This window comes from Puma concolor, chromosome A2, assembly GCF_028749965.1.
Source record: "Puma concolor isolate L17-30 chromosome A2, mPumCon1.1.hap2, whole genome shotgun sequence".
Classification (NCBI taxonomy): Eukaryota; Metazoa; Chordata; class Mammalia; order Carnivora; family Felidae; genus Puma; species Puma concolor.
In genome coordinates this window covers 87,799,122-87,817,490 of record NC_141668.1, presented here as the reverse complement: position 1 = coordinate 87,817,490, position 18,369 = coordinate 87,799,122, and the positions used below count along the sequence as shown (strand labels likewise).

The window sequence follows — 18,369 nt, the reverse complement described above, 5'->3', positions numbered from 1 at the left end:
TTGGGTCAGACTGTAGAGAGACTTTTTTTTTTTTTTTTTTTTAAACCAAACCAAACCAAAGCCAGGGTCAAAGCCTTAACACATTTAGATCTTATCCTGCAAGCAAAGGCGGGTTGTTGAAAACTTTTGAGGAACTGAGAACAAACTGAGGGTTGATGGGGGGTGGGAGGGAGGGGAGGGTGGGTGATGGGTATTGAGGAGGGCACCTTTTGGGATGAGCACTGAGTGTTGTATAGAAACCAATTTGACAATAAGTTTCATATACTGAAAAAAGAAAAAAAGAAAACTTGAGGAGACAGCAGATTTGATTTCACTTGTGATTTAGGATATAATTTTGGTGGTAGTATGAAGCATGAATGGGAGAAATTAGACACCAGTGGGACATACCCGCCTACGGGAATAGTTGAGGATAACAAAGAGGAAGGTCTGCACTGTGGCAGCCACAATGGAATGAAAGGAGGAAATGCCTAATTTGGGGTCTGACTTAAGTTTTCTTTGTGTCTGTTTCCAGAAAGACACAGACCGAAGCAGTGTGTACTCAGGGCGGAGCTACCTAACACTCCCAAGTTAGGTAGCTAATTGCAAGCATTGACTCAGCCACTTACTCCCCAATTCCCTTTGATACACCTCCCAGCTTTCCCTTTGGTCCTAGGAAGGCAATATTTGAAAATAACCCAATATTCAATATTCATTAATCCTTCTCTTTGCTTACTTACATTTGACCTTAACTTCCCTTTCTGGGCTCAATCATTCTTCTCTCAAGTTCTCCTACAAAGCAAAGTAACACTAATAGGCTGTGGAGTCTCCTTTTCTTCCCACAAGAAGACTAATATTGCTGACAGTGTCCTAAAGACTGGTGGTATATCATCCTTTTGGCAGATAATTACACAGAGACATGAGACACTGAGACGGCATAATGTCAGGAACTCGTGGCTGGTTTGAAATGGAAAATGAGTGTATTGGACATCCAACAGGCAGCCAGAAATTTTAGCTGGGGGTTGAGGAAGGGTGTCAGCCCATACATCGCAAAGTTGGCCAAATAATTAGACAAGCCTGCCTTGGGGGTTGGTTGTGCTGTTTTATACAGGATCAAGAAGAGGTGATGGATCCCTATATTGGGAAGTACTTATTGGAAAACAAGTATCTTGTCAAGTTGAAGCACTCTGGAGTCATCCTGGTAGGGGAGGCAGCAATGTTCCACCGGTAAGAGAAGAAGCCATGTCTGTGTTCAATAGTGCAGGTGCTGGGAAATGGCGGCAGGGAAAGAAGGGACCATGGCCTAAGGATGGTGTATTGCCAAGGCAGCAATACTCCATGGGCACCCGGAAGAAGAAACATGAATGGCCTGGGAATCACACCTGAAGAACAGAGTATGCGGCTCTCAGCATCTTCTGAATCACTCTGCTGTGCAAACCAAATCCTGCGTGAGTCAGGAGCAAGTTGTATTTCATGTCCACTTTTCTGACTAAAGCAGAGAAGTGAATGGTAGACTGCATGGACCGAGTGACTCCCTGCCCGCCCACCAGAAGATCTTTAGGTCTTGGGGGAGAGATGGAATGACAAAGGATCACAGGCAGATGGCTAATTTGCATAAACACTGGAAAGACATTTTTGTAAAAATGAAGAGGGAAGAAATTTTGATGTTTTTCTCAGATAAAGACAGAGAGATGATGGCTTAATATAAAAAGAGGAAACCGTACTCAGCGAGTCCTCCCCTCACTGAAGAGGCAAGTATGTGTGTTTTTTCAGATCACAGCAGTGGTTTGTAAACTTTCTCGTTCTTTTCCACAGGCAAAACCAAAACTCCAAACAAAACAAAACCCATGAATAATTAAAATACGAAGATTCTCCTCACTTCTAATTTATTCAGATTTCTTCTGTCTTTCCCCACCAAGATGCAATCCTAACACTAACCCTTTGATTCCTTACCAAACCTTTAACTAGCCCTCATGGGAAGCTGCTTTTGAAATGGTTCAAAGTTGAATATCCTGTAGAAGAAGAAACAGGGCAGAGAACTCGAGCCCTCCCCACGTGGGATAATGAACCCTGAATAATTGACAAAGGAGTCTAACGCCACTCTGCTCCCTACGGCTTCCTTCTCTAATCAAGACAAAGCTCTCCCTCACTCCTGAAAGGGGCTCGTGCAACTCATTTAACACAGTGTTCACAGGTCAGGCTCTGAAAAGAAAAAGGTAATGGATTTGATCTTTGTGAAACGTTTTTTCTTTTTCTTCGCAAGACACGCGGAGCAGAACCAAACAATAAAGGAAAACCTCACATTGGCAGACGGATCTGAAGGATGAGTCACAGTGATGGCTGACAGATGCCTGGGTGGCTCAGGGACGGGCTGTGTGGTGACATGGAAAGGCTAACACTTAGGCAGAGATGAGCTTCCTGTGTTTACTGAGTGTCAGCACTCAATGGCAATGAAAGACTGGGTGGGTGAACTTTTGCAATGCAGGGCCCCAGAAACCATCTACCCAAGCCCAGACAATTGTTTCATTTCTCCAGTTGGACTGCTCTTTCCTCTCTTAAGCAGTTGGTTATCCCTTTTCTCTCATGCGCTCGATTTCATCAGCCTCCTTAGCTCATCTATCTGCATTGAACTGACGGGCTCAGCTCTGCAGGGTTCGAAAATTCTGCTAAGCTCTGGCTTTCCTATCACTCGACCGATTGCCCTGCTCTCCTGTGTATTCTTTCTAAAAGGCTGTGGCACACCTGTCTTGTAACCCTTCATTCTATCATGTTTTGCATACCTCATGCTTTTGAAGTTCTTCATTATTTCCAGCTTGACCTTATTTTGCTTTGTTTCTATTCCTTCTGTGTCATTCCCATTTGGTGATGGGGAGTTTACATATGAGGAAAACAAGATGTGAGATGTCACATAGTTTAAGATTAAAGGCGCTTAAAAAACGTTAGGCACTGTAACTACACTCCCTCACTGATACTGCAAAATCTGTAATAATTAAACGTACTCTGGAAAGGATGGTGGATTTACAGGGAGGCGCTAGGGCATAAAAAGCAGACAGTGAGTTAGACTGAATTTGCCACACACATGTCATATACTCAGTTATCTACAAAATCCCACATCCTGGTTCATCAGGTGCCTTTGTGGCCATGCACTTAGTGAGCACAGCAGTTAACTTCCAGAGCCAGAAGACACACCTGCGGTGTTCTGCACTTTGAAGCCTTCTGTTCACATATTCATTCAGCAGGTCAGTATTTCCTGAGTGGCACCATGTGCTGGGCACAGTGCTGAGCACTGGGTACAGTGGGGAGAGCAGAGCAACAAGGCTCCTTTCTCACAGAGTTTCTACTATGGAGAGGCAGATTTCATAACATCATCACACACGTGAATGTAAAATTAGCATCGTGACGAAAGCTACAGAGAAGTGGCAGGCAGTGACAGGCGGATGTGACGTGACTGGAGAGAGAAGAGAAACCTTCTCTGAGGACCAGATGCTTGAGTTGGCATGAGAAGGATAAAGAGGAGTTAACCAGGTGAAAGGGGGAGGTAGGAGCATTGTGGGAGGAGGGGCCAACCTGGGCAAAACTCCATGAGTAGGAGGCAGCATGGGGATCTGACTGAGGGGCTGGAAGGCAAGAGGAGCCTGGCTGAGATGAGTTGGGAGAGAGGCAGGGGCCAGAACATGCAGGGCATCCACAGCCTTGTCAGGGCTCTGGTCTTTCCTTCGAAAGAAATGGAGTGCCAATGAAGGGTTTTGGCAGAGAGATCAAATTTGTGTTTTGAGAAGGAGCCCACTTTATCTAACAGACTAGGGGAAGGCAAATACAAAGTGATGGATATTTGAAAGCTTTCAGGGGCGTCTGGGTGGCTCAGTCGGTTGGGCGTCCGACTACGGCTCAGGACACGATCTCACAGTCTGTGAGTTCGAGCCCCGTACCGGGCTCTATGCTGACAGCTCGGAGCCTGGAGCCTGCTTCAGATTCTGTGTCTCCCTCTCTCTCTGTCCCTCCCCTGCTCATGCTCTGTTTCTCTCTGTCTCAAAAATAAATAAAAACATGTAAAAAAAAAAAGAAAGCTTTCATAACCTCTTAACATACACACTTAAAAATGCTTTCTGTAGCTCTGGGCTTAGAGTATTGCATATTTTGTAGCTCTGGGCTCAGAGTATTGCACATTCTGTAGCTCTGGGCTTAGAGTATTGCATATAAAAGTACAGGTGTTGGTGGGAAGGAGGGGGAGGAAGAATAGGAAGAAACTCAGGAATATTGAAGTAGGCACTTTGTCCTTCCTGGAAACTATTATTCCCATTTTACAGAAGAGTAAACTGGACTTTGTTAATTAACTTGCGTGAGATGAAGACATGTTGTCATTCTTTGAGTTGCTAGGGCTGATTCGACTGGTCCTATTGGCTAGGAGGACACTTTCTCTTTCCCGCCCAGTGTGCATGCCCCTGAAACTGTCCAGAGGAGGCTGGTATTTGAGGCTCTAGAGAAGCTGTAGGCTCTTGATGGGGCAACTTGTTGAAGGTCAGAGCTAGGAAGCCAGTGAGTTGGTGAGCCAGTATATGAATATCAGGTCTTCTAGGCTCTTGCTCTTTTTACTGTCCCATATTTCCTTACAAGGAAGAAACAGGTTGTGGAAAAAGAACAGGGGACAAGGAATGGATTAGGAAGCCAATAAGACAGGTGAAAACTTCCCTCTAAGAGTTGTCAGGGTAAGGAAGAAATTGAGTGAGTTGGAGACAATGAAAATGTCTTGGATGAGCCGATTGAAAACAAATGAAGTGAATGCAGTTCTTTAATATTTGTCAATGATCAGAGGCTTCAAACTGAGATAGACCCACTGATGGGTGTATATTGCTATTTGTGCCAACTTTTTTGCTGGGAAATTGTGTGTGAGGGAGTCTCTCGTTGCTAAGGGAGACAGACTTGCTGCTTTGTTTCCCTGGATCCAAGCAAGGGCATATTAATTCAAGACACTATGTCATGCCATTCAAGCTCAATGGCAGAATATGAGCAAGACGTGAAGAGGGCTCCTCCCTAAATTCAGGAAGAGCCTCCAGCTGGGGAGGTCCACATTTTTCTGGCCCAGACAAGCACCCTTAGCCCTGGGGAAGATAAGGCAGGATTCTTCTGAGCATTCGCCAGGAATCTGCGTACTCCTAAATGTGTGTCCTTCCAGAGAAAACTTCACTTACATCTGGCTGGAGAGGAGAAGCATAAAGGAATCTGAGAAATCAAAATAAGTTTCCTGGGAATGAAAACCATCTTCAAAATTTCAAATATAAAGATGAGGCATAAGAGCAGCGGTTTATGCAGGTTTTTCTCAGCATGCCTATTTCTAAGACATTTCAAACACTTCCACAGTAGTGTCTTCTAACATCACACAGGGCATGCTGGAACTGTTTTGACTGGCTGCACTGGGACCCACACCTGCTGGCGCAGGAACTGCTTCAGACTCCCTGCCCACAGCCACTCTACCTTCCTCTTGCCTTAGTATCTGCTTACAACAGTGAGAAAAATAGGGTAGCTGGGATCCACACATTGCTTGCCTCATTTTGTTTGGCATGCACAGCTTTTTTTTAAATTACAAAATAATATTTTTTCAAGTCTGGTTGATTCTTAAAAATGTGGATTTTTGCTTTCTCTTGGAAGTTCAAAGACTTAGAAGGAGGGAGCCAGCATCCCCTCTGATCAACAGTTAGCCTGGGCTAGTAGTGGCTGCTCTTCAGAAGGGGCAAGGGCTCTCCATGCTTCACATATCCATGTTCCCTGCCTGGTCTGAGAGACTAAGAGAAAAATTACCAGGTGTACTCACAACTGCAAAGAAAAGACCTCCCTCCCTCCCCTCCCCCCCCCCCCCCCCCCCCCCCCCCCCCCCCGCCGTTCCCGAAACCAGCCAGGGCGTGCCCGGTTGTGGTCTGACCTAAAGGCAGGAACCAATCAAGTTCTGCTGAGTGGTTTGAAAAAAAGGCGGGAACCAATCAAGTTCTGCTGAGTGTTCAAATTTAAATGTCAACCAATAACAGCTTTGTAACCTCGAAAAATGCTAACTTGTTTGTGCCTGTCTATAAAAGAAGCTGTAAGATCCTCGCTCGGGGCCTCTTTTTTTTTTTTTTTTTTTTTTTTTAATTTTTTTTTTTCAACGTTTATTTATTTTTGGGACAGAGAGAGACAGAGCATGAACGGGAGAGGGGCAGAGAGAGAGGGAGACACAGAATCGGAAACAGGCTCCAGGCTCTGAGCCATCAGCCCAGAGCCCGACGCGGGGCTCGAACTCACGGACCGCGAGATCGCGACCTGGCTGAAGTCGGACGCTTAACCGACTGCGCCACCCAGGCGCCCCGGTCGGGGCCTCTTAGCGTCACCGGCAACGAGTGCGCGGAGGACCGGGTTCGAACCTGCAATAAACGACCCTTGCGCTTGGCTTTGACTCTGGACTCTGGTGGTTTGTTTTCGGGGGGGTCTCTCGAATTGGGGCATATCAGGTCCATGCACGCATGTGAATGTAAGACCATCCCTCCCTCTTTCTGAGACTGTGGGCCCAAGCAGAGCTTCTCCAGTGCTGAGGCAGCAAAGTGGGGTAGAGGGATAGGAGGACATCATGCTTCTTTCTGCCCAGAATCCGGGAGTGTGTGCATAATGAGGGCCTTGGGATCATGCAGACTTAGCCCCTTGGCTATGCGGTTCTCTGATAGGGCTGTAGCAGGGGCACAGACTCACTAGAAATCAAGAATAAACAACGAACAAGAAAATCCTCATACATTAAAAAAAAAACCTTCTAAATAATCCATGAGTCAAAGAAGAAATAACAATAGAAATCAAAATGTATTTAGAACTTAAAATCGTGAACATACTACATATCAAAACTACAGCCTTAAAGTCATACATTATTAACAGAAATGAAGAAAAATGGAGTTACTGATCCAAGTGTCCAACTTAAGGAGCAATAAAAATAACAACAGAGTAAACCCAAAGAAAATGAAGGGAGAGAAATATTAAATATAAAAACAGAAATGAATAAGCAAGAGAACATATGTGTAAGCTGGTTCTGTAAAAGAATAACAAAAATGGACAAATCTCTGGTATGAGTAATAAAGAAAAAACAGAATGCACAAATAAACAGGAGTCAAATAAGTGAGATGAGCACATAAAAACAAATCCTTCAGACATTAAAAATATAATAAGATAATATTAAAAACACTTTGAAAACTAAGATGGGATAGACAGACTATTAGAAAAAAAGAAATTTATTAGAATTGACTCAAAAAGAAATAGAAAACGTGAAGAATACCCTAATTATTATGGAAATGTAATTAGTGATTTAAAATTTTCACATGAAGAAAGCACACCAAGTTTGGGTGGATTTATAGGTGTGTTCTACCAAACATTCAAGGACAATTCTCAACTTACATAAACTTTCCCAGATAGCAACAGCAATGACAACAACAGAAAGGATTATTCCTTCTCACTTTGTAAGACTAAAATAACATTAATATCAAAATCATTCACAACACTACAAGAAAAGAAGACTTCAGGCCAACCTTGCTCAATAACAAATACAAATATCCTAAAGGAATTGCCAGAAACTCAATTGAGCAGTGCATAAAAAGATCATTATGAATAAGTAGGGCTTATTAGAGGACATCAAGAGAGATAATAACATAAAAACCCATTAATATGATTAATCATATTAATTAGCATGTTAAAGAAAAAAGATCATATGATACTTTCCATGGATATAGAAATAGTACATAAAATTCAACACGAATTCCTAATAAACTCTCTAGCAAACTAGTGATAGAAGGGAACATTCTTACTCTGATAAAGGTTATCTATATAGCCTTTGTTTATAACTAACATTGTGTTTAATGGTGAAACGTTAAAATTATTCCCTTTAAGATGAGAAATGGAACAAGAGTGCTTGTTTTGACCACTTCTATTTAGAATCACAGAAGTTGAACACATGCAGTAAAATAAGAAAAAAAAAAGGGTGTAAAAAAGACCCAGAACTCTCCTTATTTGCAGAAAATGTGTTTATCTAGGTAGAAAATCCAGAGGCAGCTACTGAGAAATTACCTGAATTAATAAAAGAGTTTAGTAATTTTGCTGGATACAATTGACCAACATATAAAAATCAATTCTTTTTCTTTTCACTGGTAACAGTTTACCTTAATATTACATTAAAAATACTATATATAACCAAAAACAGTAAGATAACTAGGAATAAACCTAACCAAAGAGGTATAAATTCTGTATGCTGAAAACTATACAATGCTTATGAAAGAAACTGAAGAAGACATAAAGAAATGGAAAAACATTCCATGCTCATGGATTGGAAGAACAAACATTGTTAAAATGTCGATACTACCCAAAGCAATCTAAACATTCAATGCAATCCCTATCAAAATAACACCAGCATTCTTCACAGAGCCAGAACAAACAATTCTAAAATTTGTATGGAACCATAAAAGACCCCAATAGCCAAAGTAATGTTGAAAAAGAAAATCAAAGCTGGAGATATCACAGTACAGGACTTCAATCTGTATTACAAAGCTGTAAGCATCAAGGCACAAACATACTGATACAAAAACAGACACATAGATTAATGGAATAGAAAAAAGAACCCAGAAGTAGACACACAAATGTATGGCCAACTAGTCTTTGACAAAACAGGGAAGAGTATCCAATGGAAAAAATACAGTCTCTTCAGCAAATGGTGCTGGGAAAACTGGACAGTGACATGCAGAAGAATGAAACTGAGCCACTTTATTATACCACACACAAAAATAAATGCAAAATGGGTGAAAGACCTAAATGTGAGACAAGAAACCATCAAAATCCTACAGGAAAACACAGGTGTCAACCTCTTTGACCTTGACTGTAGCAACTTCTTTTTTTTTTTTAATTTTTTTAATGTTTATTTATTTTTGAGAGAGAAAGAGAGAGAGAGAGAGAGAGAGAGAGAGAGAGAGAGAGACTGATGAATGAACAAAGAAGATGTGATACACACAACCACACACACACACACACACACACACACACACACACACACTGGAATATTACTTGGTGATCAAAAAGGATGAAATTTTGCCATGTGGATGTAAACAGAATGTATTACACTAAAGAAAATAAGTCAGTCAGGGAAAGACAAATATCATATGATTTCACTCATAGTAGAATTTAAGAAACAAAACAGATGCACACAGGGGAAGGGAAGGAAAAATAAGATAAAGAGAGAGGGAAGCAAACTATAAGAAAAAATACAGAGAACAAACTGAGGGTTGCTGGAGGAGAGGAGGGTGGGAATATGGGTTAAATGGGTCAAGGGCATCAAGGAGGGCACTTTTTAGGATCCACACTGGGTGTTTTTAAATTAAAAACTTTTTTTTTTTTTAATATTGATTCATTTTTGAGAGATGGAGACAGAGTGCGAGTGGGGCGGGAGCAGAGAGAGAGGGAGGCACAGAATCCGAAGCAGGCTCCAGGCTCTGAGCTGTCAGCACAGAGCCCGATGCAGGGCTCAGACTCTCAAGCTGTGACACCATGATCTGAGCTGAAGTTGGACGTCTAACCGACTGAGCCACCCAGACGCCCCTGCACTGGGTGTTATATGTAAGTGATGAATCACTAAATTCTACTCCTGAAAGCAATACTACATTATATGTTAACTAACTTGAATTTAAACAAACATAAAAATACTATATATAAGAGCAAAAATAAAACAAAATCCCTACAATCAATTTAGCAAAATATCTGCAGGTATGTTATGGGAAAAAAAATATAAAACTTTGAGCAGTTTATGGAATACTTAAATAAATGGATTATATCACGTTCATGTATAGAAAGATTCAATATTATGAAGATTATAAATATTATAAAGTTTTCCCACATTTATTTATAGATTCTAAACAATTCAAATAAAAATCCTAATAGGACAAGCAAATTCTAAAAAATTATATGAAAGGGCAAACAAAGATCCAAGAACATCTAAACACTTCTGGAGAATTAAGATATGTATCTGGGGATGAAGGGATGGGCAGTTTCTCTATCAAAAGTCAAGACCTATTGAAAGGTAGGTAAGCATAGTATCAACGTAGGCATAGACAAACAGACCAGCAGAACAGTGTAAATAATCTATAAACAGACTATTGCATATAGAAATTTTATTTATTATAGGGCTGCCATTGCAGATTGGGGGAAAATGAGAAGACATTCAACAAATGATGCTGTGACAAGTGCTTATCTATATGGAAAAAACTGAAATTAAATTTCTTCCTTATCCTACTACAGAGAAATCAATTTTAGGTGATTAAGGATTTAGAAATGATAAGCAAAACTATAAAACTTTAGAAAAAGATATAGGAGATCTTTAAAAATAGGAGTTAGGGAGTAATTTTTTAAAGATGACACAGAAAGTAGAAACTATAAAGGAAATGGTTAATTAAATCAATTATATGCCAAAATTAAGAGTTTCTGTTTATCAAACTGCAACATAAAGAAAGTGAAACTACAAGTCATAAACTGGAATAAGATATTTGCAACATAGCAATCGATGAAAAATCATCACCAAGAACATACAAACACTTTCACAATCATTATCAGAGGAAGAAACAATTCAACAGAAAATAGAGAAAATATATGAATAGGCATTTTTATCTAAGAGAAAACACAAAAGCCCAATAAACATAAGAAAAGATGATGAACACCATTTGTAATCAAGAAACGATATGCCATTTTCTACCCATCAGAATGAGAATTTGTAAGCTTGAAATACAAGTTTAATGAGGATGTATACATAGTAGGGGAAACTCTTTTATACTGTTAGTATGTGTATAAATTTGTAAAACCACTTAGGAAAATATTTTTGTGTTATTTAGTTAAGTTAAATATGTGCCCACCTAGGTATGTAGTCTAGTCTAGAGAAATTCTTGCATACGTGCAGCAGGAAATATATACAAGGATTGTGTTAGTTACAAAAAGCTGGAAACAACTCATATGTCCATTGACATGGAAAATCTCAAATCTCCATGGATAGCTACTATAGACTGTAGCATATTTATACAATGGAATGATTTACAACAGTGAAAATAAATGAACAATAGCTTCATGCATCAACTCAGCTGACTCTAATGAGTATAAGGTATAAACAGCAAACCACAGAGAAGGATATGTGTAATATGATTCATTTACATAAAGTTCACAAAGTGCAAAACTAAACAATATAGTTGAGAGATACACACATATGTAGCAAAACTAGAAGGAATGGTAAGTGTTTGTTTAGAGTGGTGGTTCTTCTGGGGGCTGGAGCGTGCAGGGCGGTTTAGTCATTGGAGATTGGTCATATTCTGCTTTTTAAGCACACAAGGGTGCTTGAATCATTGCTGGTATTTATAGCTGTTAAATATGTTAGAAATCTTCTTCTAAATGGTTTTATGTTTAATAATAATAATATGTAAAATAGAATACTTTTACATTCTGGGCCACAGAAAGAGAGGTGATACATTAAAAACAGCTATCAGGGAAAGATGCAGAGAAAGGGGAATCCTCAACACTGCTTGTGGGAATGCAAACTGGTGCAGACACTGTGGAAAACAGTGTGGAGATTCCTCAAAAATAGAACTACCCTACAATCCAGCTATTGTTCTACTAGGTATTTACCCAAAGGATACAAAAATACTGATTCGAAGGGGCACATGCACCCTGATATTTACAGTAGCATTATTAACAATAGCCAAACTATGGAAAGAGCTCAAGTGTTCATCAACTGATGAATGGATAAAGAAGATATGGTATATATACAATGGAATATTACTTAGCCATAAAAAAGAAAAAATCTTGCCATTTCCAACTCACTGGATGGAGCTAGAGAGTATTATGCTACATGAAATAAATCAGTTAGAGAAAGACTAATACCGTATGATTTCACTCATATGTGGAATTTAAGAAACAAAACAAACAATCTCACAGGGGGAAAAAGAGAGACAAACCAAGAAACAGACTCTTAACTACAGGGAAAAAACTGATGGTCACCAGAAAGGAGGTGGGGGGAGGAATGGGTGAAATACATGATGGGGATTAAGGAGTGCATTTGTTGTGTTGAGCACTGGGGTGTTGAATGTTAAGTACTGAATCACTAAAGTGTACCTCTGAAACTAATATTACACTGTATGCTAACTAACTGGAATTTAAATAAAAACTAAAAAAAAAAAAAAAAAGATATTGCTTAATATCTTTTTTGCACATTGTTCAGTCTGTCAAGATATTTTAGGTTACCCTGAGGCCCCCTGCAGGTGGACATGTGTCATATGAGTTTCAAGAAGCTTGAAAAAAAGCTTATGCAGTGCAAAAAGGCATATACAATTGTTATACTGCTGTTAAGGTGATGAAGCTAAAAAAATGATGTTCTTTTTTATAATAGAAAGTATGTTTTATGGAAACGGGGAATATGCTACGTTTTATAGAAACAGTAAAATATTTTACCTTTTCTAGAGCAAACTAGGTCTACTTTCAGATTCTCTTTTAACTCGACTCTCAGACTTTATTTATGTGATGATTAGAACTACTTTCCTTTCCTCCAAATGTCTCTTGATTTCTTAAGATTCCCTGCTTCACCCATAAATTATTTTTATATTCATTATTCTTTGCCTGTGTTTCCTATTTATTTTCAGTTTTTAATTAGATTGTATCCCTAAGAGCTTGGTATCAGAGACAAAAATTTTCATCAGTTACAAAAATTTTATTCCTCTCTATTAGACTATTTTACAAACTTAAAAACACTCTTATTTTTTATAACATATCCACTAATGGTTTCTAATAATTTCTTACACTTTTCCTTAAAATCTGAATGTCATTCGTGTTTCTTTTACCACATTAGCCATCTCAAATGACTGACGAAAAGCAATCAGACATGATGGTTATGTTTCTATTTTCTATTCCCCGTATTTTCTTCATTTATAGATTATGTTTTGTTTCCTCAACTTTTAATACATGAATATTAATTGGTGCTGGAAATCCATCTAGTAATTATTGTCAAAACTTGTTACTCTTCACTTTTTTTTTTTGTTAAAGTGAATATTTCACACAATTATGACCCACATGGTTTTTCTTGGTATTTATTCTCATGGCACTATTTTCCTCAAATTCTATTCCATGATATATCTTACTGTTTAAATTCCTCTCTCTTTCCACAAACTAAAACTTCACTCTTTGCCTTCAAAAAAAAAAAATCATGGCGGCACCTGGGTGGCTCAGTCAGTTAAGGGTCTGACTTTGGTTCAAGTCATGATCTCACAGTTTGAGGGTTCAAGCCCTGCATCGGGCTCTGCACTGACAGTGAGGAGCCTGCTTGGGATTCTCTCTCCCTCTCTCTCTCTGTCCTTTCTCTGCTCATGCTCTCTCTCAAAATAAATAAATAAATAAACTTAAAAAAATATGACTACCTCCTGATATGTTTTCAAAACTCTCTCAACAACTCTATAAAGTAGATATCATCTTCCTATTTTATAGAAACTGAGGTTTAACAAAGTCAATTGATGTTTCTAAGTTTAATAAGGCAAATATACCATGTGTGCATATTTGGGTGGTTGAGAATAGGGCTGAGGGTTTAGAAATGCTCTAAATAGTCATATTTTTAGTAAATCTTTAGGCCCTTATTTATTTAGTTACTCTTATATGTTTCATATACCGGGTCCTAGAACCTCTCTTTTAAATTAGCATCTGGGGCACCTGGGTGGCTCAGTTGGTTAAGCGTCCGACCTGGGCTCAGGTCATGATCTCACAGTTCATGAGTTCAAGCCCCGTGTCAGGCTCTGTGCTGACAGCTCAGAGCCTGGAGCCTGCTTCGGATTCTGTGTCTCCCTCTCTCTCTGCCTTTCCCCCAACTCATGCTCTGTCTCTCTCTGCCTCTCGAAAATAAAGAAATGTAATAAAAAATTTTAAATTAGCATCTAATTGATCTTCTGAAAAAGAGTTTCTTATCGTCTCTCCTTTATGTAGATTTTGGCTTGTAAATCTGACCCTCAGAAGGAACCATTCATTTTCCCCACTACTTCCTGATCATGGTTTGCTGTTGGTATGTTCTCATATTTTGAGGAAAGCCGTTGACCTTGTACATTATCAGGATTCTTGCCTGATCTGACTCTTATTTCATCAAGTGGAAAAAAATATTTATTTGACAAAAAAAGTAAACACATAATGCTTTCTAAGGAGGAAAAACAAATCTCTTATATGGGAGTACTCATTAATCAATTTCAAAGTCAAATAGTTTAATTTGCCAAGGATTCTCTACTAAGATATTTCTCACTGCTGCAGGTGCCCAGAAAGACTGGAGTGAGATCATTCACCTGGGACTCACTTTTGGGATATGTCTACCTATCTCTCACCAGGTTCATGAAAGAACCTCTGAGTGGGAAGGTCACTGGCACTTCTCTTGGATGCCCAGGATATCTCTTGGATGCCTAAGGACATACTTTAAAAATATGTACCCGTGCCACCGTTTCTTAGAATCCCCAGTGTGAGAAGGATGCCCGTACACCCGTGCTCCCCACCTCCTCTGGCCCCTACCATACCTGGCTTTCCTGTACTACTAAACAGGCACACATCACCACTGTCCTGCAACTAAGGTGATGTAAAAGACCCAGGAAAAGTCTCAGGTTCAGAGACTAACATCTGGGGCATTAACTAAGAGTTCAAAAGCACTATTATTTACATCCCTAACCCAAAGGCCCAGTAATTCATTAGTTGTTACATGAAATGATTTTCCAGGATCATCTAGCTCTTTCACAAAAGCAATTTTGATTTCAGCAATTCCACTATGGTGCGTTTAATCTAAGATACCCAGCTATTATCAGATCATTGCCTGGCTTTTTCCTTTATGTTTCTGATCATGAAAAAGGGGGGAAACCTCATCTTTTCCAAACTTATCGGATCATGAAGTGGGCGTATGTTTAGTTTGTGAATAGAGGAAGTGATGCATTAAGACTGAAGGTGAGGGAATCACGTTAATGAGGCGAAATGTGCCTGAGTGTTTTAAAGGCTGGGAAGAACCTGGTGCTAGCTTCTCTTCTTCTTGAGCTTATTTTTAATAATAGCCCATGAATGTCTAGTCCAGCTACTTTTCTCAGGAGTCTTGGCACTTTACAACCAAACCATAATCCCCATGGAGTGAAGTCCTGCCTTATAAGCATCACCTGCACAGATAATTAAGATCTGTATATGTATCTGGGTCCCAGTGGTATCAAGGGGGAATTTTATAGTTAGATGAAAAATGGGTCCCTAATGAATTTTACTGTAAAATTTCCAAATTGGTAACCAATATGTTATCCCATTTATGCATTGGTTTAAAATAATGAGACCACTGAGTCATGCAAATGTTGATCAATCCCGGTGCTTGCCAAAGTAATTTAAACGCAACCGTGAATTACAAGTTATTGCCAATTACTGACATGCACAAATGAAGGTAGAAAACATTACCTTAAATGATTAAAATTTGATAAGAAACATTAAAATAAGATCTGAATTAATTATGTGCTATGATCAAGAACAACTACGAAGATTTACCTCATTCTGACAGTAGATAATATGAGCACCTTTGAACTTACATGATAAAGCTGTCCCTCTTCCTGACATGCAGTTTGTCACCACGGACAAATTTTCCCCTGGTGCCATAAGACTCCATGAGTGAGAAAAACTCAAAACATTTGAGTAGCGAATATAATCTGTAAAGAGCAGAAAAAAGCCTTCCATCCATCCCTGCCAAGTTCCCAGACTTAATTTGAAGATTGGAAATAAAATCAACCAGTAAAATTTTATCCCTGGAATTTCTATGACTCCCAAGTGGCTCCTTTTCTTTGAGAATTAAATGCTAGAAGTATGTACATTATGGTCCCAAATAAACTAACCCATATAATCTAAAACTGGCCATCATAATTCCTTTTACATAGCTGTACACAGAAGGAATAGTTTGCTCTATAAAACTGGCATGGAAAATTACAAAATATTGCTTATGTTTATAATCTTTGAAAAGAAGGGAAAATATCATTTTCTGAAACCCAGGTAGGGGACTCATTTTTATCACCTGCCAGAAGAAAAGGCATCTTTCATAAAATTTAGCACCTGCCTACAGAATTCTAAATCTGTGTTTACATAGGTTTAAAAACCCCAGGTAAACTGTTGGGACAGGATAGAAATCCCCTTAGACAGGATCTAAGGGGGATTAACAAGGCCTGAGCCACACACCTCCTATCTTTGTCATACGTGTGTCAGGTCAACTTCCCTCTGGCTCAGTTAGAAGTCCTCGAGCTGCAGCTTATATCACATTCACAGGGGAATGAATCACAACACAGCCTGGTGACCCCAATCCTAGAGTATCTGATTCAGTGGGTCTGTGGTGGGCCTCAGAATTTGCATTTCTAACATCTTCCCAGGTGATGCTGATGCCAGGGACCACGCTGGCAACTACCACTCTGGCTTGAATTCTCTAAGAAAGAATATTCTTTTTACATAAAAGTACTTCTATATTTAGGCTCCCATGCTTTGGGAGTGCTGTACATATCGAGCAGCCATTTAGACCACTTGTTAAAAAGTGTGGCCACTGTTTGGAAGTCACACAGGCCACCTCTGAAGTCCACTGTGGGGGCGGGTGGGCTATCCTCTCTCATAGGGCTCTGGTGGCTTCACCCATGGTCCTTGTGTTGTGTTGCTTTTACGTGCACCAGGAAGATTTTGTTTTACTTAACCACTTGTGAGTTGGCTTTGCAATATGTTAAAAAAGTGCCCTTCTGTTTTTAGGGAAGCTGGGAGCCAAGAAACCATGTGGAGGCCTCTCCTAAAACCATATGTGGATGGGGTACACGGAGGCTGGTGTTGGATCAGGGCAGGAGCCGTCAGTCTCCAGAGCCAGCCAAATTCCAGTCACTTCAAATTCCAACTTGGATACTTCCTAGTTGTCAAAGAATTGTGAAGGGAGGGAGGAACATTGACATGATTTAGGTTCTTTCTACTTTTGCACTGTGGATGATTCAGTGACTTGGGAATGAAAATCACAGAAATGGTAGAGTGGGCAGTAGGAATAACAGATTCATTCAGTTATCTGGGAGCAAGTGGTTGGTGCAGCTCTGCACAAGAACCGGAAGTGCCAGAAGCCAAGGACCACAGCTCTTCTGTATTAATTTAAAGGGCAAGGAGGGAAAGCAAGAATGAATTCCAGATTTTAGTTATAATAACTAACCTTTCATGTGCTGACTAATGGCCATTTTACAGAAAGAGAGGGAGAGAGAAAAAGAGAGACACAGACTAATATTCTACATTGTTATCAAGGTTTTTTTTTGTACCTTTAGATGAATAGTCAGTTACCTATCAATCAGATGCCTCAAAATCACTATTACATTAAAAAATCCATCTCAACTTACACTCTTAATTGGAAAATTTTTAACTGTCACCATTTTTAAGGACAATACGTATCTAAGAAGTCTAGTCCTCCTCTTTCCAATATCGAAGCCAAAAAACCAGTCAACACAAAGGAAGTATTTCCAAAGAAACACAGAACCATTTGATTAATAAACTTGGAGGAAAAAAATAGCATCAAACAAAGAAAAAAATTTCAAAAGAGTTATTCCAAATGAAAACTAAACCAAGCCATAGAAAAAATTATGGATCCATGTTTCCATTTCAAACTATTTCTTAGCTTACTTTGTACATTTTCTTTAGCTCGCTCTTTAGAGAAACTATATATATAAAGCACTGCAATGAGATTTGCCAGTTGGAAGGGTGTAAGCAGGAAAATGAGAGCTAATATGATTCTTGAATCGCGTTTGACCAAACTTTCAGGAAACTGAGTCATGCAACGGAAAGAAGGCAAAGCCCATGCTGAGACTGTTTGCTTAATCACACTGAGTCAGCATTCTGATACCACTGTGGGGTCTTTCAGTATTAAGTAATTCTATAAAAAGAGACTGTTCTTACCCTCATCCTTCCGTTTCTTATTGCTGGCCCATCTTCTGCCAGTCTCAACACGTACAAATCCATTTTGTATTCCCTTCCTCCACGAATGCTGAATCCAAACCCTTTGGCGCCCTTCTCCATGTCCACAGTGAAATAATCAAAATCCTGTAGAGTTGGCGAGAGAATGGAATAAACAGGTGTTTGATATCAGAGAAGCTTCTGTGGTCAGTCTCTCTGTTCTCCTTCTCCCTTACAGTTAATGTGTCCCAAATGACATGATATTGTGAGAACAAGTAATCTCACTTCACAATCTAGCAAAACGAGAGACAAAATTCCAAAAGTTCAAGCAGATCTGAATGCAGTTTCCTTGGTCATTAAAAGAACTACCGTGTAGCTTGATTACTTTGGTATCCATTGTTTACTTGGCAAACAAAATGACTGCATATAGGTCTGAGCGAT

General features: G+C 39.5%; 1 protein-coding gene across 11 annotated transcripts in view; it reads right to left on the bottom strand.

Annotated features, from left to right (window-relative positions):
* The window catches only part of MAGI2 (membrane associated guanylate kinase, WW and PDZ domain containing 2), a 1,355,992-nt gene that overhangs the window by 104,296 nt on the left and 1,233,327 nt on the right, over window positions 1–18,369 (bottom strand). For all 11 annotated transcript variants that reach the window (XM_086696830.1, XM_086696832.1, XM_086696831.1 and 8 more), the window contains one exon: window positions 17,932–18,075. In XM_086696830.1, the coding sequence (XP_086552956.1) occupies window positions 17,932–18,075 (144 nt within the window). The remainder of the gene's footprint in view (window positions 1–17,931; window positions 18,076–18,369) is intronic.